The sequence below is a fragment of the Condylura cristata genome, unplaced genomic scaffold (genome assembly GCF_000260355.1).
Source record: "Condylura cristata isolate star-nosed mole 26May11 unplaced genomic scaffold, ConCri1.0 scaffold00001, whole genome shotgun sequence".
In the NCBI taxonomy this organism is placed as follows: Eukaryota; Metazoa; Chordata; class Mammalia; order Eulipotyphla; family Talpidae; genus Condylura; species Condylura cristata.
The window spans coordinates 85,210,271-85,237,920 of NW_004567102.1; the positions used below are offsets into that span (position 1 = coordinate 85,210,271).

The following is a 27,650-nucleotide window of genomic DNA, read 5'->3' on the forward strand; positions in this document are numbered from 1 at the left end:
GCGAGTGTGGACTCCTGCCGGCCAGGGAGGCGCAGTGGCTGTCAGGTGCGCGGCGTCACCAGAGCCCGCGACTTGGCTTTACCTCTGCGTTCAGGTGTTGCCTCTTTGCGACTGAGATTATTCCCACGTGCTGTTCTTGAGGGGCAAATAGGCCCGCAGCAGGACGTCAGTGCAGTGCTGGGGGGGGCCTCGGGGTGGGCCCGGAGCTTCGCCGTCTTTCTCAAAGCTGCCAAGCGCCGCTCTGTGATCCGTTGCCAGTGAGGCGCAGATGATGTTTGTTTTGGGGCAGAAGTTGGTACCTTTTCTGTATACTCTGAGCTAAATTAATCCTTATGTTCAGTCATACGTTGAGGGAAAATAAGTTCCATTTTCAGCAGCGCTCACTAAATTTTGTTGGGGTTTTATTTCCAACTGTACTTAATAATTGCAAGCCTCTTGTGGTTAGGAAGAGTGTTTGAGACTTCGATGAAATCTAATTATTGTGAACTTTTAAAGCCCCAGAAAGTGAAATATAAAATCATAATAAAATTTCCTGCTCGCTTTCATAGTCTATTAGTTCCTGTTGCTTATTTTAGAGGCCACTGTATCTAAATTGAAATATGACTTCTCTGCGGTTGTAGTCATCTCTTTCTCCTCTGATAAAAATCAGCTCATGTAGCCATAGAGTGAAAATAACAAGAAACTGAAAAGGCCGACACGCACAGGGCCGAGCCTGCTCCTGCTCTTCGCTGACGTTCTGGAAGGAGGGCCGGGCCTGCCCGCACCTGTGCCCGTCTGCCCACGTGTCCCGGCCTGCGAGCTGAGGGGCTGCTCTGGTGCCGCAGCCACCTCCCCGACATGCTCCCGGGCCTGGGGGGCCCAGCAGGAAGTGTGTGCGGCCAGGGAAAGTCGGGGATCTGGGAGAAATGGGGCGGGGAGGGGAGTGGGCGTAGCCCTGCCCCCAGGCCTGATGGCGCCCTGGGCTGGGACAGACCTGAGCTGCCCTTCCCTGTCTTTCCTCCCAGGGCTCCCACGCCCCCACCCCATGCCAGCAAACGAAAACCAGGACAACTGGGATTTCGTTCTCTCACCCAAGTATAGGGCTGATTTAAATGTTTTAAATGATGACAAAGTAGGAGGGTTTTTTTTTTTTTAAAGATTTATTTGTGCATACAGAACTGGGGTACAGGCTGAGGGGTGGCGAGAGGCTTCACCAGAGACAGTGGGGAGCAGAACAGGCAGATCAACAAAGCACACTGCTGAGGGGAGCAGCGGGCGGGTCAGGAGAGGTCTGCTGGTCTCCTCCGGGGCAGGCGGGCATCGAACTCATGCGGAAGCGGCTTTAGCTTCTCAGTGCTGTGCTTTAACCCGCTGCGCCGCCAGGGAGGGCCGTAGGAGGGTTGTTTTTATAAAAAGAAAGGAAAGCAGTAAGAAATTGAGGCCACTGTGCAGAACTCTCTGGCAATGACTGTGAGTAGATACAATAAAACACATCAATGGTCACCCATAGAATGTGGGGTGAAAAGAACCAGCAGATGCGAGAAAGGAAGCCCCCAGAAAGAGGCCAGCAGCAAACCCATCTGACCTGTGAGCATCGGGATAGGTGTTTGCCCTTGTGTGCTGTTCAGAAATCCTGTTTCCTGCCTTGGGGGTGGTCAGAGGCATCTGGCTCTGGATTCTTAACATCTGTGACATCTGTGGACTTTCTGTGGGGTAAGCGTGGGGGGGTGTGGACTGACTGGCAGGTTCAGACATTCACAGCGGTGTGTTCCGTGTGCAGTTTCTGCTTGGGGAGAGGGTTGGCTCTTCCCTTCCCTCCATGGGCTCCAGGCTCAGCCGGTTAGGTCGAGTCAGGGCAGCTTCTCTGCCCTGGGAGGCTGCACTCGCCCATAGCTTCCTGGGCCTGGAAGCCACGTGGTCCAGCACACACCTGTGACAAGGGCGGCGGCCACAGAGACTTCTAGAGTGAAGGGCTTCATCTGATCAACACAGATTTTGAAGTGATGAATTGAGGATTTAACAGGAAAAGGAAAACTTATACCTAGTGGGTTTTTTGTTTGTTACTGTGTTTGTTTTTACTTCTAACATATTTAAACTGTCAGGGGAAGGGAGAGAATTTCATTTTTCAAAGATTTTTTTCCCCCATCCTTTTTTTTTCCCTCTGCAGCCAGAAACTGGTTCTTCTGCTTTCAGTGCCAGGGCAGTTCTGCTCGGGCGAGCAGTCCACATTCCGGCTGCTGCCTTCCTCTGGGCTCCTGGGTCCTCCGGTCAGCTCAGCGGCCTAGCAGACCCAGTTATGCATTGGGGGGCTGACCCCCAGTGAGCGGGGTGTGTGGAATTTGGTTCATGTTATTTTATTTTGGCACAGCACTGAAACTGTGCAGAAGGCCTCCTGGAAATTTGTTCTCCAGGATGCTGGAAAGGCCGGGTGTGACAGTTTTCTAGCACCTCGGCAGGTTTTGGGGTGCAAGTTGTTTCCCCTTGCCATTTCGTTCCTTGCTCTGCTTCTCTGAGGACCACCCCATGCGGGCATGGGCAATCGATGCATGTTTGTTTATGGGTTTTGTGGAAGCCCCAAGTGCCCACACTGAGAGCTTAATGACTATGTTGTTTTTGTGGGCTCTTGAGAGGACATGTTAAAAGTCGGTTGATATCATAAAGTCTGCTTAAATTATTTGAATGTTTCCTGGTTACGGTGAAGGCATTCAAGAAAACAGAATTGAACAGTCATGAACTTTTGTCGGCTTTGGCCTAGCAGAGTTCCGCTGTGCCTGACCTTCGTCCTCAGTCTTTCACTGATTAGTCACCTTCCCACGAGCTAGGATGCAGCGTTCAGCTTGCGTGGTCTCACGGCCAGTTTAATTGCTAAATGTCAGTATTTTTGCAGGTGATGGCTTACTGCCTCTTTTTTTTCTTCTCCCCTCTTTCATTTTAACTTTGAATAAATGTTAAAAACATGATAGCTGCTAACATTTTTAATGTCTGCTTAAATGTAACATGGGTGTGGCGCTTTTAACATGTAATATTTATACATGGCATGCCATGTAATATGATATTTTGCAATAAGCCTTTACTTCATTTTGGTCACTGAAGAATCTCATTGAGATATTTATGAAGTGCTTTGTATTTGTTTGTTTAGGACATGTCTCAGGAAGGCTATGGAACTAGGTCTCAACCTCCTCTGGCTCCTGGAAAACCAAACCACGAAGACTTGAACTTAATGCAGCAAGAAAGACCATCAAGTTTACCAGTAAGACATTAATGTGCTGATTTGGAAATGTCTTGAGTTGTATGTTTTAAAAGAGCTGTTGCTTGTGTGTTCTACTTTATGTTAAGACTCAGGAGGGGAGTTTCTAGATTTCAGATATATTTGTGATTGACTACTTTTAGGGTTTCTTTCTTAGGCGTCGTGGTTCAGTCCGTTTCATGTGTAGGTGTCTAAGAGTCCAGCCTGGCTCTGAAGCCCTGTCCCAGTGACAGGAGTTGCTTCTCTGTTCCAGCTGCGCTTGCTTTAGTCTGTGGCTCTCAGGCGGTCACAGAGCATAGATGTCCACTGAAGAGTTAAACTTACGGAAGTTTCCACTTGGCAAAGGATATAAATGTTGAAATAAAGCATCTGGTGGTGGTTTGCAGTTCTTCTGGGACTTTATATGTAATGAGAAGTCACCCGATCTTTGCTCAGAAGAAAGTATTTTAGTTTAAAATTGGAAAAAACAGCTTGTAAGTGTTTCTACTGTAAAATGATTGGGGCATTTATTGATGAGTAGTGGCGATATTATATTATCGATATTATATTATATGGTGAAGCCTAGGAATAGTTAATCGGTGCTTGATTTGCTTTTTCTTTTCTTTTCTTTCTTTTTTTTTTAAACAGACCATCTAGTTTATATAGGGATTTTTGTTATAAAATAATGCACCTGTGTGAACACATTTTTGTATTTATTTTGATGTGAAACTTTTGACTTGAAGCTTAATCTCTATTCAGAAATTTTATTTAGGATGGAAGTTCAACTGTCACCTTAATGTGAACTTCAAATGTGTTTACACTGAGTGAGATTTGCTATGTTCTTGTAAGTAGCTGGCAGGCCCTGCCCACCCTCTCTTCTGGGCCTTACGAAGAAAGCGAGTGGTGACTTGCAGGGCGCGGGCTACTTGAAACCTGGCGCAAGTGTGTTCGAGCCTAACTTTACAGCCTTCGGGTCTGTGGTGGAAGGTGGGTGAAGCGCATTGTGACCGTGCTTTTGTCTAGTTACCTGGAGAGGTGACACGCGCCTGTGTTTCATGCTGCAAGCTCCGCTCCTTAGCAGACAGCGCGCAGGGTGCTGGGTGTGGAGCAGATGTGTGCATGTCGGACAGATGCAGTGTTTGCTGAGTGTGGAAGTGGGCCGTGGTTTGAGGAAATGGAAGGTCATGTGTGGGTAGCAGCGGACAGTGATGTCCTCTTTCCCCACTGGGTTCTCAGTGTTTCAGAGACCCCAACTCTGCCACCTTTCGCAGGCTGTGCCAGCTGTGTGGCATCAGGCCTTTGGTGACTCTGGCTGGAAGGGCACATGGCACCCAGGCCCCACAGCAAATGGGTGGGGGAGCAAGGAGCGCAGCCTCCTGAAGCCCACTGAAGAGTTCTGCTCTGGGAGGAGCGCTCTGAACCCAATTACTCGTAAAGGGGCTAAGAAAGTGTGTTAGGAAGCGAACCCGGGTATTTTAAAATGTTCTGGATTCTTCTATTTGTGCACATACAATGGTTTGCTTTCTTCCTTAACTTTACCTTGCCTAAGAGGCCATAAGAAGGTGCGTGATACAGACTTTTTCATGGAGCTTATAAAAAAGAAATTCCCTCATTGGTATTTCCTCTCTGTTTTTGGAACTTATGACTCAATAACATTTCAGTAGTCTTTCTTCTGGAGAGCAAAGTCCCAGATTTCACAGTGAGTATATGAAACTGCCCGCTACTGAACAAAGGGCAAGTCATAAATGAACTGGTGTCCTGTTAGGACGGAAAGTGGCTCCATTTAAGCGGATTTTAACCTGCTGCTTCTTTACACCAGGCCTCTTTTGTGGAACGCGCCTTGGTGGGGTTTCCGATACATTGGGGTGTGTGTGGGTTGCCCCGGCATGTGACCGGCAGAGTGAGTGTGGCTGTCCGTGCGTTGGTGCCTGGGAGGCTCTTTATTGGGAGCTTTTAATGTCACTTTTTACGATATTTCACTTCTCTAACCTCACTAAATTGATACTGAGTTACTGGGAAAGCTGTTTGTTTTCACATCTGCATTTGCTGTTGGCTCTTTTGTAGGCCTGAGCTGTTTTCCCTTTCCACTTGTCGGCAATACACATTTTGTCTTGTTACTTAGGGAAGCCTGTCCGTCTTACGTGCCAATTCTAGTTTCGCCGGGAAACTGTGGATCCTGTCTATCTTTTCAAAGTATGATGTAGTGGTGTGAATGTCTTATGTTTATCTTTATGCATTCTATGCTTAACTGTACAAAGATGCTTCTCAAGTTGGTATTTCTTAGTCCTCCTGCTTATGTTCAGGTGGCCCCTTCCATATTTTCTGCGCATGGGGTACGTTCCTGAGCATTTGGTCAGCTTTGTGTTAGAAGGAGTCAGGGCCTAGCAGCGAGAGGCGCGGTTCCGCCCCTCATCAACTGTCCTCTGGCCAGCGCCCTGCTGGCCTGTGATCCCAGGCCACCACAGTCTCGGTGATAGTCAGCAAACACAGCTTCTCTGCAGCAGACCCGCTCCTCAGAGCCTGCGTGTGGAGCCCGTGCCTGTGTCTTAAATCCTTGCGTTGTGGGGCCAGACAAGCAACCTCGACTTTCCACTCGGTGTTCCAAGGCTTAGTCTCAGAATCACTTTCCTTAATCATGTCCACTCATTTCCACTCACGTCCACACTGCTTCACACCGCTTTCTCCCTCTTGAGACAGGGGAACTCGTACCCACACCCATGTAGCAGATCTGAGATGAAAACACTTTTTGTTGAGTCTTCTGTTACATTTTCATCTCTTGTGGTATCTTCTATTCTTCCTCTTATTACAGTTATTTACATCTGTGTCTTGTTTCCCCTCAGATCAAGATATTTGCAGCGTATTTGTTGTGTTTTATGCAGTATCTTTCTAATAGCATTTATGTAAAAACTTTTAAAACACATTTCCTCAGAACTTTCTTTTAACTGATGAGAGATCTTTTCCAAGGTGCTATCTTGACATCAGGAGAATCTGTGCCCTCCACACGCTGCCGAGTACCGAAGAGCAGCACCTGCATTAGTGGGCCATGTTACTCCTTTTATCATAAGATGGCATTTGAGTTTTGCCTTAGTAATCCTGAGTTTCAAAAGAAGGAGGCATATTGGGACAATTAAGTTAATGAAATTAAGCATGACAGTTATCTTCCCAGTAATATTTATTTTTAAGTGTAAAACTAAATCAACAGAACCAGCAAAATCTTAATCTCAGTAATCATAGAGTAGCCTCGTTAATAAAATTTGTATAAACATGTGAAAAAGGAAGAAAGCAAAAAGGTTTGACTTTTTTTTTCCTTCTGACTTCTAAGCAAACAGTGCCTTCTTTCCCAGGAATCTGAAGAGTTGCTAATATTCCTCAGTTTAGATAAAACTAGTTTCTTGTATTCTTCAGTGGTCTGCCGCCAGTTGGAGCTTAGGTAGCAGGTTCATTGTTCTGTTAAAGGCACAGAATCTGCTCGGTCACATTCCAGTGACCCTTCAGAAGGCGCATCCATCCTAGGAGCCTCTGCCTGACCCTTTCTTCCCTAAATAGGAAATGTCTAAAGAAGTTGACTTGCAAAGAGTCTTATCTTTCTAAGATGCTCCCCATCCTGTGGAGTAGTGCTTATAGCATTTACCATTGCGGGAAGTGTTGAGCCTTGGATGAAACATGTTTTTTGGCCCTTTGTGAAAGGAAGGAGCTAGCAAATGCTGGTGCCCCTTCAAATAAAGGGTGTTAAACAGGATATTGGAAACCGAGAAATAATGGTTAGAAAACCGCTCTAAGAGAGTGTTGTTTGGGGGTTAGCAATTAGCCTGTAGTGTTCTGCCTGTTTAAGAGAATACTCTGTGTGTGTGTGTGTGTGTGTGTGTGTGTTGTTTGATTTTGTTTTACATCTTTAATGACACCTGTTGGGTGGAGTACAAGGTGATGTCCTTGGATGATGACAGGTTAGTAGGGATATTTTAAATGTATACATATGATAATAATTTCTGTGGAAAATGACTGGAAAAGCACATTTCAACTGAGTTTTGCTGTTCAGGAATATAAATAGCTAAAGTAATCTTAATCTGCTGGTTGGCAGGTTTTTCAAGAATTAAAATCTATGAAATGGTTTTAGGTAGGAATGAGATTTTGACTGCTCAGTGAACCCTTTCCAACTTTTTTTGTTTGGGTTTCTTGAACTTGATTTTAATGATTTTCATGGAAGGTCACAGGTGCAGCTGTTTGGCTGATGTCCTCAGGTCATCCTGAACTTTGCTAATGCAAGAGAGCTTGGTTAACGCAGGTGGGTCTCAGGCACCCAACCCTGCTCTCCCTATGCGGCCACAGACTGCCTGTGACCTGCTCTGGGTTTGGCAGGGCTTGGGGTCTGGCCCCACGCAGAGCGAGCCCGGCAGGGATTAGGCTCTCGGGATGCTGAGCCATCGGGACAGAGGTCATCTCCTGCATGGTCCCACCACAGCTGGGCTCCCTGTATGTACCGTGTTCTGCAGTATAATTGCGGTCACTGGTCTATGTGGTGATGTTGATTTTTTTTTTTCTTTTTGGATTATGGCTGAGAGAAATGTGTGCCAACCCTGCTTGAAAGTTCTGATTTAGGGGGTGATACTTGATAATAACACATGTCTGATGGTCACTCTGACAAAACAATCTTTCACTTAGATATTGTTCTGCACATGAACATTCAATAAAACCTCATCAGTTTGGAGATCTTCCAACAAAAATTAAGCTAAATATATGGAAAGTTTGATTGGATTAATAATTTAAAAGAACTGTAGTTTGCTTTAAAGTACAAAGTAACTGGAAAGTCTGTGTGCAGCATGTTTCTGAATTGAGGCCTTTAGTCTTGTTGAAATAAATGGATAATTCTAAATTAATTATTGCAGAGGTAATCACTTAGTGTCATTGTTTTATTTTTAAAAAATTGTTTAATTTTGAAAACAATGCATTTTATCTTATTTTAAATAATGCATTTTAATCAAGTACATTTCCACATAAAATTTTCGAGATTTCTAACCCATTTTACTGGACTGTCAAATCCAAAAAAAAAAAAAAAATAGACACACGATAAAACTGGAGATAAAGAGAGGCTGAAGCAGAGCTGATTTGCGGGATGTCGGTTTGATAATAGAATAACTATGATCTGCATTGATAATGAGGCTCGGTAAGGATGGATGATAAATGCGGATGATAAATGCGGATGTCCCTGGCTAACAGAAAAGTCAGCACTCAGATTCTGCCGGAGCTTCAGGGCCTTGTGCCACCTGGACCACCCCAGGTCCCACAGCCAGGCTGCCCATGCCGCCCTGTCCCCACACCAGGTCTCTGCACCTGAGGGGGGTGGTCGAGGCCGAGAGAGCATTGTGTGGGACGCTCACTCAGCCTGGGCACTGGCGCTGGGGCCGGGGGCCCCGTCAGGAGTAGCTTCTCACAGGCTCACACGTTTCAGTTTAAGTTTTCACGCTAGAAGGAAAGCTGTGACGTACGGAGGTTCCCGCCTTTTCTCATGACAATCTGCCACTTGTTTCCTCAGCAAGGCAGCTAGTTCTTGACTGGCAGAACTGGGCAGCTGCTTTCTCTCCAGGGCTGCTCCTGTCGGGGCTCCTCCCGGTCCCCCCTGCCCGGAGAGCTCCGGCTCGGCTCCCCGCGGGTTCCGAGCCCCAGGAAGGTGTTCGGTGCCTGTGGCTTTCCAGGGCCGCGCTAGGTGGACACAGGCGCCGATGCCCAGATCCCCATGTCGTGGGGAACGGGCGGCCACATCTGTTTGGCATCCGCGAGGCGCTCGCCCAGCAGGATCTCTCAGTAGCACTTGCGGACTAGCTAATTGTGGTTATTGGTCTTTTGGTCTGGAAGTAACTGTTTTTAATATTAGCCACCCGTTTAGGAGAAGAACTCAGTGCACACAGAGAAGGTTCTTATCGGAGAGTAAAATTTCCTGTTTCCCTCACATTGTAGGATTTTCGAGGTGTCGCTTTTTCTCATCTTTTCCTTTTGCCATCTCTAAATTGTTGTAAAATAACTGAATGGTCTTGTTTTCCTTTGTTTGGGTCAAGAAATTTTAGCTGAAAATTGTTACTCTGTGAAGGAAGATTATTGACTCAACAAGCCTTCAATTTTCCGTGAATAACACTCCCTCCCCCTAGCTTCAGGAACATGCCGTGCATGCATTCTATTTTAAAAAGCAGACTATAATTTAAAACAGGCAGTTTGATGCCCCACTGAACTTTGTTTAAGCCCGGAATACAAGAGGGAAAAAGCTTTACACCACAAGAAAGAGACTAAGCTTTCTCAAGCACTCTATTTCCTAATGCAGTCTATTACAAAAATTCAGGTACTCGTGTGGGCTCTTCGGGAGTCAGGCTGCATCCCGTGTTATCTGCTCTCATTCGGAGTATTCCATCCCCAGGTCGGCAGTGGGACTTCGAAGCGCGTGTGTGCAGGGTCCTCAGCGTGGGCCTGTGCCCGTGACACTTGGTGCCATGTCTGTGAGAAAACCAAGCCTGAAATTAAATCTATCATTTTTAGCATCCGCTTATTGATAGCTAATTTTGTGGAGTTCTCTTGATTTAAATAGCACCTGATTATTAGACTGGAATGATGTAAATATTTATCTGCAATATTATTTACCATCAGATCATTATAAAAATGATTAGGTAGAAGCAGATTATATCACTTGCCATCTTTTCCCTCCTTACAAGGGAGAGTGAGTAATTCAGAGAGACTTGGGAGGCGGAATGATGAGCTTGTTTTGGCGAGAGTGTCTCTGCAGGCTGCGGCTGCTGTGCCCCTGCGGCTGCGCCTGGCGAGCAGACCCCAGCGGCCAAGACTCCATCCTGGGCAGTTCACATCACCTCACGGGGTCTCCCGCTGAAAAATGACAGTGCCTCTTGACTCCAAAGGGCATCCCAGGCCCTCTTTGTTAGTATAGGAGGGAAGGCGCCCATAGAGATGCTTCCGGGGAGAAGGTGAGTGCGGGAAGTGCTGTCCCTGGGTTCCGGGTGAGGGCCGACCCTCCCTCTGACCCTCCCTCTCGCACTTGGCTTCTGTAGCAGGGAGGCAGGAGCCTGTTTGGGGCTTGAGTGCACAGCCATCAGAGGCACCACTGCCTCTCAGGTGCAGGCCCTCCCAAGTCCCCATGGAGTCAGTTTGGGAGACTGAAGGACAGAGAAACTGCCGTGGCAAGTCGAGGTGCACATCCCAGGGGTCTCCATGGCCATCTTGTGAAGGGAAAGGTGGGAAAACAGCAAGGGGGAGCTACAGGGTGGGGCGCCCAGCGTTGGGGTGCAGAGCCCCAGTGGTAGCCCCTTGAAGGGGAGCTCAGGGCTGCTGGCTTTCTGAGCCCAGGGGATTGCACATCCAGTGGCTCCCATTTGTTTACGGTAACCCGGTGCGCACCGTTGTGCTTTCATACGGAGACTCGGCACTGGCAGAGATGTCAGCAACCCCTGTGTGTGCCCAGCGCACCCCAGCTACGTGGGTGTCGTCTCCTGCTTTAAGTCTTTGGAGCTCACTTCTTTCACTGGGGTAGAGTGGCATGGTATGAGTCTTTCCTTTTCACTTGTCATTTTCCTTTCCTGTCCATCAGGAGTTGTGCCCACTCCCAAGGTTAGCGTCTTCTAGAAACGAGGCCAGCATCAGAGGCTGGTGGCCCGAGTCTGGAACAGCACCCCACCCTTTGTACCTGATGTGAGGCTGTCCTTCAGAAAACTCTCCAGTGGCAGGGTCTGCTGTGACTGTTGTTTGCCCTCAGGTGTGGGTACTGGGGAGCATGGCCAGCCAGTCACACCTCAGGTCACCCTGATCATGCACTTGAACTTCAGTAAATTATCTGAATCCAAAGCCTTAGGAGCATTTATTGTATAATAATTCACTGGACACTATTTTCAAAAGCCTTGTTTGATTTAAATGAAAAGTTTCTATTCGTTAACACTGAAAACTACTTGTAAAAGAAGAATAAATATGCTCAGAGTAAAGGTTTTAGGCGCGAGCCTAGGTTTAAGGTAGTGAGTGAATGTTGCAGGGGGGACATCCTGACATCTGTTTTGCCTCAAAGCAGCTCCTCCCTTCTGTTTCTGTTTCTCCAAAAGGAGCAGGCGGATTGCACCCTTTCTCTCGTTTCTGCAAAGCCTTCACTTCCAAGACGCCTTCATTGCCGCTGGAAGCAGGGAGGCAGCTTCAGAGGTTGTCCTGCAGGGCTCTCACCATCGAGGCCAGGCACACTCACGGTGGTGGCAGGGAGAATGCAGATGGAGAAAGTGCTCAAAATAAAGAAGGGGTGGAGGCTAGATGCTTTGTAAGGCGTTCTGGGGGAGTTGCAGGGAGGCGTGATGGCTGCACAGGGTTGGCCCTGGACATTTGATAAGAATCAGAAGCAGTCATAGGACAACTGCTTGAATCCTTAAACGCCTAGAGGCAGCAGCTGGTCTTTGCGCCTTGGCAGAGGCGAAACTTGTACAGAGGTTGTTGTTGGAATGATGGCACTGGGCAGCTTTAACCTCATCTGAGTTCCTAGAGAGGACGTGAGGCACATTGCAGCAGCTTGTGCAAACATCTCAGGTCACTCCAGGGTTTCCGGCTCTGTTCTGGGAGAGGGCAGGGGTGCAGTGTGGGGTCCGGCGGTCGTCTGTGGGGATTCGTGACTGGTCTCCCGTCGTCACTTTTGGGCGGCCCGGGTGTGCCTGCCGGTAGTCTCCACTCCTGGGGTGGTGCAGGCCTGTTTGGCTTCTTTTTGAAAAGTTTAGACATTGCTCCGCGGGCTAGTTCATTTTGGAGGCACATTCCCTGGCTTATTGCATCACTTCTGAGCTGCCTTGAGTACCCCCGATGTCAGCCCGGGTTTGGGGGCCTCGTGTACAGAGGTCCTGTCTTGGCCGGGAGGCCTATGTGACTGGCGTGGGCGAGACCTTTTTCAGCAGGGGCGCCTGAGGGGTGGCCTCTCTTATTTTGCAGGGAAGGTTCATGCCTTAGAGCCCCCGAGTTTCCGTGATGCACTTGAGCCTGGCAGCGGAAGTGGCCTCAGGCAGACGACCTAGAGTGCTGAGAGGGCTGGCGCCTGTGTTTCGTTTGTCTGTTTTAGATCCTTCCCCACTTTATACTTCAGTTCAATTCCTTTTCTTCTACTTTACTTCAGAGTAAAGTCCTGTCACTCCACTTCCTACCGGAGAGCAAACTAATGAGTTATTGAAATGTGTGTATTTTTACATGCTTAATCTGATTCCAGGTGTCTAAAGCTCTGACTTTTGATGTGGCCCTGCAGGTAGCTCAGCCAAAGCGCCTGGGCCCAGGCGGCTGCGGGCTGCACACAGGGGCCCCGACTTGGGTGTCAAGCTCAGACCTTGGCTTTTTATTATTTATTTTTAAAGACTTGTATATTATTTATGCATTCAGAACTGGGGTACAGGCCAGAGGTTCAAGGATGGTGAGAGGCTTCACCAGAGACAGAGTGGGGTGCAGAACAGGCAGATGGACCAAGTACACTGCTGAGGGGAGCAGCGGGCGGGTCAGGAGAGGTCTGCCGCGCCCTGTGGGTCACCTCCAGAGCGGAGATTGACCTCATGCTGAAGCAGCTATAGCCAACTTGCAGTGCTGCGCTAGGGAGGGCCCCAGACCTTGTCTTTTCTAATGAAACCACTTTACCAATTTTGAGTAAGATCACACCTTTGTATAAACATGAATGTGATTGGATATCCCTGAGTGCTTTTGCTTGTCATGGCTTTTTGCTTTTCCGAGCGAGCACACATGCCTCGTGGATGTCCAGGTTCTAGTCTCTGCCGGAAATCTCAGTTACGTCTCACTGTCACTTACTGAGTGCTTCCTATGCTTAAGATTTTCAAACTAGATGTCAAAAAAAGTAAAATTAGAATTATCCCATTGACTTTGCAAGTGTCCACTTTCCTTGGAATGCATCCGGCAGTGAGCGACCGGTCAACCAGGAGCCACGCGAGCTCACGAGGCCTCTGGGTGTGCAGGCTGGTCACCTGTTTCTTGCTAATCTGCACTCCTCGTGCAGATGTCACCGCGGAGAGGTAAGTGAGTGCCCGCAGTGCTGGGACTTGACTTTTCCAAGAGCACCTCCGAGGAGACAGAAGGCAAAGACGTGTGTGCAGAGATGGAGTAGTGAGCTGTTTGCACGTGGTGAAGGCTGCTTTAGACGACACTCCTTGGTTTCTGGGTGGCTGTTAGACTTTGGAGTTGGATATCCTCGTGAACACACCGTGCTGTCCAGGGAGAGGCAGCTGTGAGTGAAAACACACCTTAGTGGGAGACTGAGCTCGGTGGATGGCGTAGAATGACTTACGATACCCTTTTGGGCCAGACAGCACCCTGACACAAACACAGATGGGGCGATGAGGGAGGGAGCTCAGAGCACGTGCCTGAGCCGCAGTAGGAATACGGTCGCCTCGGTTCTGCCCGGGACACAGCGGCACTGGGGGCTGCAGTGGCCAGAGCCACTGGGCAGGGGCACACCCTCGGGACTCTGGTCCTGGACTGCGGTGTGGCCCTGAGACTTAGATTTCTTGATGTTGCCGCCACAGCCGTTACCATGTCCACCCCACTAGTGATCTTCGCAACTGGCCCGCAAAGCCAGCTTCTTGTTAAAACAATCAAAATCCACTGTTGCTTTTGTCCTGTGGCATTGTCCACCAAGGTATGACTCAGACACTGTATGAACTAATGAGCAGACTGAAGGACGTCGACATTTTCATCTGCACAAGTGTTTTAACATCACCTTGGGTGAGATCTTCCCATGTGTCCTAGTGAATTACAAACCACTCCTTTAAATATGTCACAATCGCTTTTAAGGGAGAGTCCTGCTGTAAAAGAACATATTTATATCCTATCATGGTTTTATGTAGAATTCATAGCCCACTTACTTCTAAAAAGAGCTTGAGTGGACCCACAGTAAACCATTCGTGTAAACCAAGACTACTCAAAATAGTCTACAAAATTTTAAGAACTGTTTTAAAAAGAGAGAAGCAAATAAACAACCATAATGCAGTTACCATGAAAAACTATCAAATTTAAGGCCGCATTTCTGACTACCAAGGCAGAAAGGGGCAATGTGAAAAATCGCTTTCTAAGATTTTGCAAAAGGACACATTCTATCAAAAGAAGTGCTCACGGCGTCCGGGAGGGGCCGTGGTGTGGACATGAAGTTTTCTCGTTCCCTCGTGCTAAGGGATTAGGCCTGTCACATCACGTGGGGTGGCGTCCAGGGCACGTTAGACACACAGGTGGGTGAGAGGTCGGCGGCCATCTCTGAATCCTGGGCTGCTCCACTGTCTGATTTTTAATCCATTCTATCCACAGAAGTCGATCATGGAGCCTGTTTTCATATTAATTTTTTTAAATGGTTATTTTGTAAGCAGAATACATAACTGGATAAAAATCCTTTTAGTAAGTAGCTTAAGATAACCTTTTACATAGCAAAGAAATCATTCAGTTTTACATATTTCTCAAACTTCCCATTTCTTTGGGGGCAGGTGACATTTTGTTTTGTTAATCAGCATTTTCTGTTTGTTTTTGAATAAGGAGATTGCTAATCTTTGGGTTACTAGATTCTGGATTAAATCCTAGATTCTAAAGATTAATTGATGAGAAAGATGGAGGCCTAAATCTTACAATGCTAACATTTCAGTGATAATAGAATACTCTTGAGCCGAATATGTAACCTCTGGAGTTGTTCCTTAGGAAGAAAAAGGTATATTCACACTCAGTTTAACTCCTTCAAAGTTTTAGTGGGGGAGGGAGTGAAAGCAGATTTCCCACGGCTCCTCCCCCCCAGGAGTGTCGTGGAGGAAACCCTGCCTGCCTGCCTGCGTGGGGACTGCACCTGGTTCTTCATAGGGAGGGGTGTGGCCAGGGCCAGGCTCTCCACCCCAGTCTTCCTGCCCGGCCATTCAGCAGCCTCCGGGGAGGAAGGTGGAAGTCAGGTCTGCCCTCCAGCTTCAGTGCTGCTGAAGGGGCAGTGTGTCCTGCTTCTGTTCGTGTGAGGGAGTAGGTTTCTGTGGACCCCAGACCATATGCCAGAATGCGACAGAAAGAACTTGACACATGCCTATAAAACTATCACAGGAGGGCAAACTCAACCTCATCTCATCTGTAGGCAGCCTGGTCACTCATGACGCCCTTGGTGTGGAAGCAAGGTCTGTAGCTCAGAAGCAGTGGTTTCTCCACGCAGACGCTCTTCAAAGTGACTGTGAGCGCCGGTGAGCCCTCTTTGGTACTTCAGGACCAATGGCTCGGGGATTCTGTGGCTCTCTTGACTAGAGGACTCGTCTTTTTAGAAACTGTGAATGTTTCAGCTACAAAAATGGTGAAACTGTTTTAGTCATCTGTGGTTCTTTTTTGAAGAAGCAAAACGTGCATATCCGCAAACTGCTTCCAGTCCTTGCAGAGGGCTCACACTGCTCCCTGGCTGTGCTCGAGTCCTCGGCTGCGCCAGGTAGCCGCTCACTGCAGCTGGAGGTGCTGGCGATGCTCCTTGGCTGGCTGCCTGTGCTGGAGACAGTTTCTGACAAATGCCGGAGTTTCACAGCTGTGGGAGTCGCAGTGAGGGAGGAGGCTGCGCAGGTCCCCCGGGCCAGGGACATCGTCAGTCACTCAGGCTCTGAATCAGAAGGGGGTGGTCAGGCTATTTTTATTTTCTCCCGAGAGCAAGAGGGAAGGAAGGCAGAACTCTGCACCGTGTAATTTTAAAAAAGAAAAAAAAATCAGATTCCATGGAGATTCTTTCCTGTTTACTTTTTGTTTTATTCTTGCGTTTGCCCCATGTGTTCCACACTGCCGGTCTTCCCCTAGGAACATGGGGCACCATGGTACAGCCCGCTCATAACCTTCCTGGATATTTTTATAATTTATCATCAGCTGACACCGCCTGGGTAGAATATTCTTACCACTCCCTCTGGCTGCTGGAAGTCTGAAATTACATCTTTGTCTTTGAAGTCGGGCACACTGTTAGCGTTGCTATGGTGACGGGGTGGGTAATGGCGTCCACAGCCAGGAGATTGGTGTTTTGCATTTAAACGCTGCTGTACACAGGGCCTGGCTTTTTAGAGTGGTTACTGAGCTCTATCCCCTTTTAGGAAATGTTTAGAAATTACATTTTTACATGGTCTTACTAGATTAATAGTCATGGTTTATTTCATTTTAAATGCAAGGATAAAAGCATGATTCCATTAAATGGGTAGCTTTTTTTCCCTTTTGGTTTATGCATTATTAACACAGGCTTTCCTGTTTTGCTTGTAACATTTTATAGGCTTTTTCAAACATCCAGCCAGATTTGCTCTGTTGCTCCCTTATTTTTTTGGACTTAACCCGTTTTCTACTTGCTATTGCACTATTTCAGAGACCAAAGTTCTGTGGAACTAGCATTGAAAGGTTACAATGGGGGGGGGGGAAGAGGTAGAAAGTGTGTGTGTTACTATGTATATAACAATGTTGATTGTTTCTCTAATAACTACAGCAGTAACTTTATTTTAAACATTAAGTAACTAATGTTTCTTTTATTCCAAGTTTCTGTTTAGCCTTTCTTCTGTACTGCAGGTAGAGGATGCGGTGGGGAGGGTGGGGGGTAGTTAAAGAAAGACTGCAGGTATGGGACACTTATGGCATTTTGAATGGTTTAGGCTAAAGTAAGTTGAAGTGCTAGGCTTTCACTATCAAATCTGTTTGGTCGGAGGTCAGTCATCTATACCCTCATGTTCTTTGATTCTTGATTATTTTGTCATTAAAATAATGCCGGATCTTGGCCCTCCCTGGTGGCGCAGCGGGTTAAAGCCCAGCACTGAGAATCTAAAGCCGCTTCCGCATGAGTTCGATCCCCGCCTGCCCCGGAGGTGACCACATGGCGTGGCAGACCTCTCCTGAGCCGCCCGCTGCTCCCCTCAGCAGTGGACTTTGTCGATCTGCCTGTTCTGCTCCCCACTTTGTCTCTGGTGAAGCCTCTCGCCGCCCCTGAGCCTCTGGCCTGTACCCCAGTTCTGTATGCACAAATAAATAAATCTTTAAAAAAAAATAATGCCGGATCTTAATTGTTTTTATTAATCTGCATAGCCTTCTCCATCTGATACATGCATTGCTTCTGAAGTGTTCATTTAAAGGCCTCCTTATGTAGGGCTTCATAAAGCATTTTATTTCTGGTCATTTAAATTGTCTGGAAATCCTTCCTTGTGTTAAGACTTGGTTCAATTTCTTAAACCACACAAGGTGAACCCAGCCCCTCTTCTTTTATGGCTGACTGGATGTTTGAATTTTTTTGGCTCTCCACTAGACTAGCTGATCCCTCTAGCTATTTTCCGACCAGAAGGTTTCGCACCTCTCTACCACTCCATTCTTGATTCTTTGATAACCTTCATTTTTGTATAAGTGCCTCCAAATCTGGATACACAGCAAAATTGAATGCTCTGATGGTGGCTGGGGTTGGGCCGGTCTGACCTGCTTTGTTCTGGATGGTGTCACTTGAGGGACTAGGTTTCCTGGCCCCTGTATCAGGCCCTGGAGCGCCGACAGCAGTTGCTTCTAAGGCATTTACCGCATCCATCCGAGCAAAGCCCAGGCTGGTGCCACACTCTCCATCACCAAGTGCTGCCTGGCTGAATTTCAGGCCACTGCTCAAACCTATCAACTGTGCCGCACTTAGCATTTAGCCTCCATTATATTTAGGATAAATCCTGCCTTTGAGTTACCTGTAAACTATCATCCCTAATAGCCAGGGTGGCGGCAGCCGGAGACCCCAGGTCAGGAATGGGGTGGCCCTCTATATTCTGTGTGTCTGACATGCTGCATGCTTTTTTTCTGTCACCACCTTCCCAGGAGTCAAGCGTTCTGGGGTGCTGGGGAGGTTAAAATGGGAGCCAGCCGTGCCTCTTCAGGGACCTGTCTTGGGGCAGGCTGTTGTGGAGCCTGGCGCTGCCCCTACAGTACTGGGGGCTTTGCCCCTCCTCACGTATTTGAGTGTATCCTTCATCTGCTGTGGAGTTGGTGTATCGTTTGGAATCAGGATTTAGGAGTGGGGGTGACTGATTGTACACTCACTGCACAAGGCTGTGTGTGCACTTGAGACTCCTGCAAGCGGCAGCTGGCACGCTTGCGCCTCCCCACCCGCCTTTACCTGCACGTCCCACTATCTGCATTTCTCGGAACTTGTTACTCAGTGCAGGTTACCTACAGGAGCACACGGAGAAGGAAGCGCCCTCCAGCTGGGAAAGGCCAGGCCCTGGCCACCGCCGCCCAGTGGTGTGAGCCGAAACCTCAGGATGTGGGTGCAATCTGCCGGCCTGCTTCTGCTGTGGCTTCTTTCTCCTGACTGCGGTGTCCTGCCCGAGAAACACTCAGGGCTGAACTGATGATACTGTTGGAAAGTTCTCTGGAATGTGTACAGGTAGTGTCTACTGAGATTCAGAATATTTGCTTCTTGTTTAATCGCCGAAGGCATCAGGAGGCAGTGTCTCCCGGGAGGCTCAGGTAACCCACAGCCGGAGCGTGCGTGTGGGCGTCCCCGGCAGCAGCACCTGTGGGTGCTCATTTCTTCTCTGCTAGCTGAGGGGGGCCTACTGCTGGGCAAGTCGATGCCAGAGGACCCCGGGCGCAGCGTCCCTGCCCGCCCCGTCCCTAGCGTCAGGGTCTGCGCTGCAGGGGCGGTGGGCGCGGGCTCCCTGGCAGCCCCCAGGGCGGTGGGCGCGTTCCCAGCTCGGCGGATGCTTCGTTCCAGACGTGCTAGCGGCATTCCAGGCTGCTAGCGTTCCAGACGAGGCGGTGGGCGTCTAGGGGCCGTCCCTGGGTGGCGCTGCCTGCGGGACTCAGGGGTCACTTGTCAGCAGCGGTCTGCTGAGCAGACTCGGCGGCGGTAGAGCGGCTGGGCGGGCGAGGCTGCAGATGGTGGCTCGTCGTGGCCGCTCCCCTGAGGCTGGGCACCTTTTTACTTTTAAATTGTTTGCTCTAACCCCCTCCAGGAGGAGGAAAATCTCTAGCAATGAGTAATAATAATTTCCCAATATTTGTGTGCTTGTGGCAGGTTGTACACCTCAGCATCGAACGTAGATGGATGGTTTATTATTGTGAGTTGTTCTTACTCATTCCATCTGGAAACCTAATTTGCTTTATTTATGACGGGAGAAGGAGAATTTATGAATTCATTGCACTAAGCAATTTTTGAGTCTTTGTAGTATGCTGTTATGATGGATACATTTCTGTTTTGAAGAAAGATGGAAAAGAAAAACACAGTCCCTGAGAGTATGAAGCACTTTGGTCTAAGTGATTTTGTTGAAAAGTCAGTAATCTGGGTAATTTCTATTTATAAAAACTCTATTAAAACCAAGGAGAGCTTGTGGTCAAGTAAAGGCAGCAAAGCACCACAGCCGAGGAGGATAGGGATGTTTAGGGACTCAGTTCATTCAGGAGGTAGCATACTTGTAAGGGTACAGGAAAATGACAACGTCCCTGCTCTTTCTTCCAGCCTGGTCATTATCTGGAACTTTCAGTTGAGTGAAAGAAATCATTAGATACTTATATGTGCCCTAAACCAAACCCCAAAGGCTGTTGATGAAATGATGGGAAGGTGACTTGCCTGGGAAGAGGCTGTGCAAGACGGGCCTCTCTGCCCGGTTGTGTGAAGACTTGACTGGCGTGCTTCCCTGGCGGTGGGCGGGCCAGTCTGCCTCTTCAGTCTGGTCTTTGAAGGGTAAAAGCACGAAAATGGCCATTACTCCACTTTGTTGGGAAGATCTTGCCTCATTTGATTTGTTTGTTGTTAGTGTGTAGGATTTTCTTCTCTGAAATAGCATTTAGCCTCACTCATTCGTACGTGCAAATAGGAGCATCTAGGTGCAAATGTATTTTACATGCAGACTTTATCTGTTGTGGGATTTGGCGTATTGGTTGAAAATTAAGATTTCAGGAGTAAGGATAATTAATTGTACACTCACTGAACAAGGCGGTTGTGCACTTGAGACTCTTACAAGTGGCAGCTGGAGTGCTTGCCTGCCTCCCTACCTGTCTTCATCTGAGCTTCTGGTTTTCTATATTTCTCAGAAATAGTTATTACAAGAAGGGGTTACCTTCAGGATGTCTCCTGCAGGCCCCTGTGTTTCTTGCCGTAACAGTGTTTTCAACAAAATGTTGCAGTTTGCAGAATTGAGGTGTAGACTGTATCATCTGAAGCAGTCCTCAAATACAGCATCAGTTTTAAAAATACAAATTATCCTCCCCTTTGTGGCAAATAAGTAAATCTTTAAAAAAGATTTATTTGTATTTGTTTATGCCAAGCTTTAAAGGAGTTCTCCTGCTACCATGTTTATTATATGTTCTTGTGGGTGAAACCTGTGCGGGCACCTTACAAGGAGGAAGTGACTGGTAGGTCTCTGAGGCCTTGGCCCATGAAGGCTTCGTTTCTGCTAAGAAAGCACAGAGGTATTTGCGCGCAGAATGGGCCGGGGGTGCGCAAGCTGTCTTCTGCCTGCTTGTCTTTGTTGGTCCGGAAGGACAGCCAACGAGCATTAGGTCACACTTGGGGCTGTTAAGAAGAGCCTTTTGTTTTCTCTAGACAGGATAGAAACAGTCTGCCTTCTTGAGAGATGGAGTTGAAGTAACTGTAGTGCACCCACAGCCAGCCCCTCTTTAACCCAGGCGAAGGCTGCCCTCATGCACCTCTCTGGTCGGCTCTGTGGCCGTCATGGTTTCTCGGTTCAGTTTCCGTTAAGGATGGCCTGCTGAAGCAGTCCGCTCCTTGGTGGGGCCAAGGGAATGATGCCTGCCCTAAACTCCCGTTGCAATTTTTGGTCCATAAAGCAGCAATTCGTTTTCCTTCACAATTCCTCAATTTCTTGCCTTCAAAATAAAACATAAATTCCTGTTTTCTGCCGAGGAACTGGGCTCATGTTCCCGTGCACATGTGCTGTGGTGTCTGTTCGTGTGACCGATGTCCTCAGTGGACTGGTGCGATCTCCCTGTGTGTGGATATGGCGGGATTATTGGTCCTAAAGTAACTCATAGTAGACTAAAATTACATTTCCATTTGGTAATCAATTAGATTAATTCAAGAAGTAATATGCACAACTTTGTTTTATTGATAAGTCATTGCCCTTAAAATTACTATTTTTGTCGATGAGCAGATATATTCAGTTTTCACCGTATATAGGATTTATGCTAAGCCTTCAGAAATAAAGCAACAGTTTCACTGCATTTGTTTATTTTAAGATTTCCTCATATTTATCTATGCATACGAGAACTGGGGTGTGGGCCAGAGGTTCAGGGTAGTGGTGAGAGGATTCCCCAGAGACAGAGAGGGGAGCAGAACAGAGGGATCTACTGAAATACACTGCTGGGGGGAGCAGCGGGGAGACAGGAGGGGTCTGCTGGGCCACGTGGGGCGGCAGCTTCCTGCCGGGAGATTGAGCTCGAGCTGTAGTGGCTGGCTGTAGTTTGATAGTGCTGAGGCTTTAACCTTTGCACCACTAGGGAGGTCCCTGCATTGATTTTTTATGTGCTTAAGGGGGCAGTTGCCATATGGGGAAGAACCTCAGAGTATTCCCTGGAGAGCTGGAAAAAAAAATGGCCCTGGTAAGCTAGAATAGGACTTGGATTTAGCAAAGTCACAGGACTTTAGAGTTAAAGCTGCACAGCAACTTCTTGCATGTTTTTAGCCTTGGGTTTAGGGTTAGTAGTAAAGGAGAGAGCCGTTCCCTGAACATTTTATGAACTGAGCAGCAGGAAGTCTAGAAAGCAGGTCTCAGTGCACAGCGCTGGTGCCATTTTGAAAACCATTGTAAAGCTGGCCATTTTCTTACTCTGTTAAAATGGAACATTGACCTCTGTATTTGAAGTTGTTTTTTGTTTGTTTGTTTTTTTTTTCACAGAAAAAGGAAAGTAAAAGCAGCCCCAGCCCCCTCAGCTTTCGCCAGTCCCTCTCCCAGGAGGCAGGGCGAATGAAGGCTGCTCATGCTGGCTGAGGGCCTGTGGGGTCATGGGGCTGCTAATAGGAACCAAGCAAGTAGTTTTACATGTATCCGGCTTTGTCTCACTCTGCTAGTCCAAGCCAAATTAGGTTTTAAAGCCACGATGCTATTCTCTACAACTTAAGCTGGGTACTTTGGAGAGAAAGAAATCACCAGTGAGGACATTTGGGAGGTGGTGAAATGCTGACTTAGAGAACTGTGACTTGGCTCTTGAGCCAGGAGCTGAGGTGACTTCCTGTGAACAGCGGCAGGTCCAGCCCTCCAGCGCTCGCTGGTGGCACCCACTGGCCTTCGTCCTCTGTGGCCCCAGGGTGACAGGAGGGGTTGCTTGGCCGGCCTGTGCCTGCTCCTCACCTGCACCCGGTCTGTATCTCAGGGTCGTCACTCGAGTGACCCCTTGCTAGGAGCAGGGGGATCAGCGCCCTGCCGGGAGCGCTTGAGACGAAGCGTGAAGGGCAAGGTCAGTGTGTGTGGCTCGTACCTTGAATGTGAAATGATAAACAGGTGATATTATCTCCAGGCTGTTTCTTGAGCTAGAAACAAAGCGTGCCATGAAGCTGAGGAACAACTCTGGTCTATCGCTGAGGGCGTGTTTTTTTTTTCTTTTTTTTTTTGGACCAAGGTTTATATTTTTAGAAAGAAAATTCCTATCTTTGTGGATTCCAAAACAGAGCCTAGAACATCATGTGGGAGCCAGCCTGTTCCCCCCGTAAGAGATTACACGCCCTCCTCACCCTGCTTTTACTAGAAGGGATGGGAATACTGATCTATTTCAAAGCGTGTTTTTATATGTAGTCTGAAAATATCACCAAAAGGTAATATTTTGGTTAGTTCAGCAATAAATTCAAATTTCTTTTTGACCTTAGCTATCTTTAAGCATTTATTTCTAAAATTGAAAATAAAAGAGGATGCAATTTATAAGTTTTCCAGAAGTCTGTGCCTATATTGATTTTTTTAGAAGATTAAAATAGTTATAAGTATTATATAAGTCAAATAAATATTTTGGCAGATTCAATTTGTATTAGTGGATTTGAAAATCATTCATTTATCTGTGTTGCCTTCATGCATCAAATTAGGATGTTGAGTTAGATAGGGAAATAAAGAAATCTATTGCTAGTGATAAAAGTTTTCTCCCTTTAAAAATAGCTTTGCACAATTGAGATAAAAAAATGAAAAAAAAGGAAAAAAATGTACAAAATGATGTAAAAATAAACTATTATATAAAAAATTAGCTTTGCTAGCTCCTCTAATTATGTAGTTACTCTATATATGTTATAAAATAAAGACTACTCATTTCTGCATCTTCTTATATTTCCTTTCTCTCATGAACAGCTCATTTCTTTTAAGAGGCTCATATTATCTCTGCACTGTTTTGTAACCTACCTTGAAAATTTAACATAATTTCCTGTGCAGTAGTTATGAGCCATCATTTCTAATGATTACATCGCATCCTGGGATAAGTCTATGCTTAAGAAAGTACTGAGCCTACATGTACTTATAATTAGGCAGTTTTGCTTCATCTTCTTTGTTAATGTTGATCTTCAGTGTTCAGCAGTATTTACTTAAGTGATCAAATAAATTAGATCAAAACCGTGGAAGAATTTGTTAGTTTTATAATCAAACAAAAATTCTCAAAACAAAGTACACTTTTTCTCTTAGTATGTTTGAGATTCTTCTTGATATACAACTTGTACTATATTTCCTAAAAATAGAAAACGGCAACATGTTTATGAGCTTGAGGCCTGAGAGGGAGGACAGGTGGCCTACACATGAACCAGGAGTGGGGGGACCCGGGGCTCCGAAGCAGTTTTCTGGAAAATACTCCAGTTGCCACATGTGGAAAGAAGCAGGTTAATAACAATTGAGAGAGGCGCCCACAGCCCTCGCGTCTCGGTTTCAGAGCCTCTCTGTTCCTCTCGAGGGAGAGGAAAGGCCCTCACCACTGCTCTGCCTGCCGACTTGCAGCCGGGAGACAGGCCCCAGACTGCGCGGCCGCGCCAGGGCCTTGCAAGCCGTGGACTCAGCTGCACGCCTTATTAGCTCACCTCGCGACCTCTGGCTCGCTGAACCGCTGAGCTAAGGCTCCCTGTGACGTCAGAAGTGTGTGACTTGAAGGAGCCGCTGCACGCGCTGAGTCAGCTCTTTTCACTTCCTTCCACAGGAGAGGTTGCGGCCTCCTCGTGAGAATTTATTGCTGTCTGAAGGTGATGCTTTAGAGACAGCTTTGCTTACTAATAGCCAAATGGAAGCCGGTAGTCTGTTTTGGCCATCGAGACCTAAAATCCTACTAATTTCTTCCCCTGACCAAAAACCTCTTTGTTTATGTGCTGAGTCTACAGACAATTTGATGTTTTGGGAGAGGAAAATTAGGACAGGATATTTAAGAGAGGTATGGCTTTTAAATTCTTATAATCTCAGTTTCTACTCAGGACATAGCAGGTCATGTGTCTGTGTAGAAATTGTAAACTTGGAGGTCTCCATTTTGCAGGAAAGGAGGATACATTTCAACACCATCTTTTAAAAATAGCTTTACTTCAACTGAAGAGTCTCTGACTTGAAAAGGTTTATTTTTCATAAATATTTTAGGGACATTTACTGAGGTTGTATTTATGTCTTGTGTATGTGGTAAGGTTTCATCTTGTTATTTGAGGAGAATTAGTCTTTGGTTCTTTTTAACTCTAGCCTGTCAGAAATGAAAAATATCCTAACAGTGCAGTGAAGACGAGAAGGGCTGAATAACCAATAAACCTAGTCAGCTGCAGCGGCCGAGAGCCCCGAGGGTCTGGGCGCCATGAATACTTGGCGTAAACTAAGTATTCTATACACATGTGCAGATGGCCCTAAACAAATATAAAACCTAAAGTTTCATCGCTGTGAGGTTAAATTCTTAGTGGCAGAAAAAAAAAAAAAGGAAAGAAAAAGGCCGCCGCCTTTCCCTAGACACCCCACTTGCCATCCTCACCCGGCCAACTCGGGTCACCACCGCTCTGAGCCTCGGAGGTTTCCCTGCTTTTGTTGTTTCCCCAAAAGGGAGCTATGACCAAGATTTACTATTTTTTATTCATTGTTATTTAAAGTATTCCTTAGGTTCAGGTGATAACATAACAAGACCGTGCTCTCCTGCGTTGCTCTGGGGGCTCCTGCCAGGCCCCTCATCTCCCCTCCGATTCCGGGAGCAGACTCCACCCAGGTCTGCTCTCCTGTTCCTCAGGGTCGGCTGGCTGGTCTGAAACTGCTCTTTCCTGTTGGGTTTCCCTGTACTTTATCTTAACCAGCGTGGAAAGCATGTGTCAATTAGGAAAACCACTGAATTATTGCATGCAGTTTTGCCCAGGTAGAGTGAGCAGAAGAAACGAAAATTTGCATTTGCATTCACAAATCACTACAGGAACCAATCACTACAGGAAGCTTTAAAAAAAACTGTTTAAGTTTAAAATTAAAAAAAAAAAAAGTGAGTGGGTTCTGTTATTACAAATACAGATGATTTGCAATCGCCGTTGTCCAACTCTTTCACAGTAAATGTGACTTTGAGAATTTTGAACTCAATGAAGAATTGCAGTTTGCCCTTTCCTTTGGGGGGAGTTTGTAAACTATAGCATCTTGTGTTGTTCATTTGAGTATCCTGCACTTCCACTGAAGTCTACATTTGGTGCTGATTGTGCATCACGCCAAGATGTTGATGTGGCTCTGGCAGCGGGTGACTCCGGCTGGCTTCAGACGCGGCTCATTCTTTGAGTACAGGGCCGCCTCCAGGTGCACGTGCTGCTACCCCCACTCAAGAAGCAGACCTGCAGCCCAGCAAGTTGTGTGCGACCATTTCTTGCTTAACTTGAAACATCCATTGAGACATAAGGGCAGGCGAGCAGGAAGCCGCTGGGCTTCCCCCCCAGCACAGTGTGATCTAAGAAGGCGTGCGTTAAACTCTTGTTAAGTCTTTGATTTTGGTGGTGTTAAATGCTTAGGAATAGTTTCAGGTTTGGGGGGAAAGTCAATACAACACAGATAGATAACTTTTGATGGCTTCTTTTCTACTTAATTCCTTAGTCTTTTTCCTTTTTCTCTGTCTTTGTTTTCTGTTCATGTTGATAATTCTGTTTAATTGCTATCAGCCATCACCAGGGATACATACATACATCCAATCTTTGGTGGGGTTACATAGATCCTTACTGTTTTTCAAAATATACCTCGAGTTTGAATATTTGAAATTACTGGGCAGAAAGCCGTTTTAAACAGGCAGGTAGACGGCACACACGTGCACACACACACACTTTCCTCTTCAGATAGCAATATCATGGCACTGAGATACAAACCACCACAGGAAATACCATAAGACATGAAAAAGTCATGAAGATAAATCAGCTGTCACCACTCAAGTCAATGATTAATTTGAAAATAGGATATTTTTTTCTCTCCACACTTCTCTCTTTTGACTGTGTCTGCTCTCTGCGTGATGAGTAAGAAAGAGGGAGGAAGGAGTGTGAGTGTCTGTGCATTTATTCAGCTCATAAAATTCTTTTCAGTGCTTTCAAAATACGCAGTTAGCTTACCTTGTGTAACTCATCTGAAGTAAAAGTCCCACTCTGTTTGGGCTAAGCAGATGCAGTGCTCCTGGTTACAGTCAAACTGGAGTTTTAGATTCTCAGAATATATTTAATATTGGTTGAATTGACCCGTGAGTTGAAATTATCTTCTGACAGTGACTGCAGTTATATTTGAAACAAATACTGCATGAACTTCCATTTTGGGAACTTGAAGTTTGTTTTTGTTTTTGAAGTGGTAGAAGTAGGATTTGAATTCACCCTTAAAAAAGTCATTTTTCTTTTAGATCTACTACTGTACATGTGCACAGTAATAGAACCCTACAGAGTTCGGATTTGTACGGATTTGGAGATTCTGGATTTGTTTCTCATTATGTCCCGGGAGAGAGACTGTCCTCCTTTTCACCTGAGGTCACCAGAGACCTTGCCCGCTCCCGCTGTGCACTCTGCCTGCGCCTGTTGGGTTGGGCGCAGGAGGGCCTGGAGCAGCACTTCTTGCCCTCCCCAGGTCCCCAGGCCGACGCCACCCACCCGTGAACGCTCCTCGGGACAGCTGCCGAGTAGGTGACGGCAGTAGTGGCCTGTGCTTTCCCTTCAGTACTGACTAATGCAGGTTGAGGGCAACAGTGCAACATGGTGTCCTCACTTCAAAAATGAGGGCAAATGGGAAAGCAAGAGTGACAATACTGACGACTGGAAGTCTTTACCTGAAATACATAGTACAGAAATGTGACGCATTTGAGGATGGCTTTCATCTGAATTGGCCATTAATTGCCCCTTAACATGGTGCTAAATTCTCATTGGAAGTGGTTTCAAAGATACAGTAGAAATCAAACTTCTCCTTTTCCATCATTCTCACCCCCTTTATGTTCCCTCTGACCTTGCGTCCGCAGTCCCTGTCGGACTGAGAGGTGGCCCTTGGGTCTCGCGTACACTTTTGGAGGCAGCCGGTGTGGC

General features: G+C 46.9%; 1 protein-coding gene across 4 annotated transcripts in view; it reads left to right on the top strand.

The window, feature by feature from the left end:
- The window catches only part of ARID1B (AT rich interactive domain 1B (SWI1-like)), a 301,215-nt gene that overhangs the window by 74,932 nt on the left and 198,633 nt on the right, over nucleotides 1-27,650 (top strand). For all 4 annotated transcript variants that reach the window (XM_012722087.1, XM_012722073.1, XM_012722079.1 and 1 more), the window contains one exon: nucleotides 3,119-3,229. In XM_012722087.1, coding sequence (XP_012577541.1) covers nucleotides 3,119-3,229 — 111 coding nt within the window. The remainder of the gene's footprint in view (nucleotides 1-3,118; nucleotides 3,230-27,650) is intronic.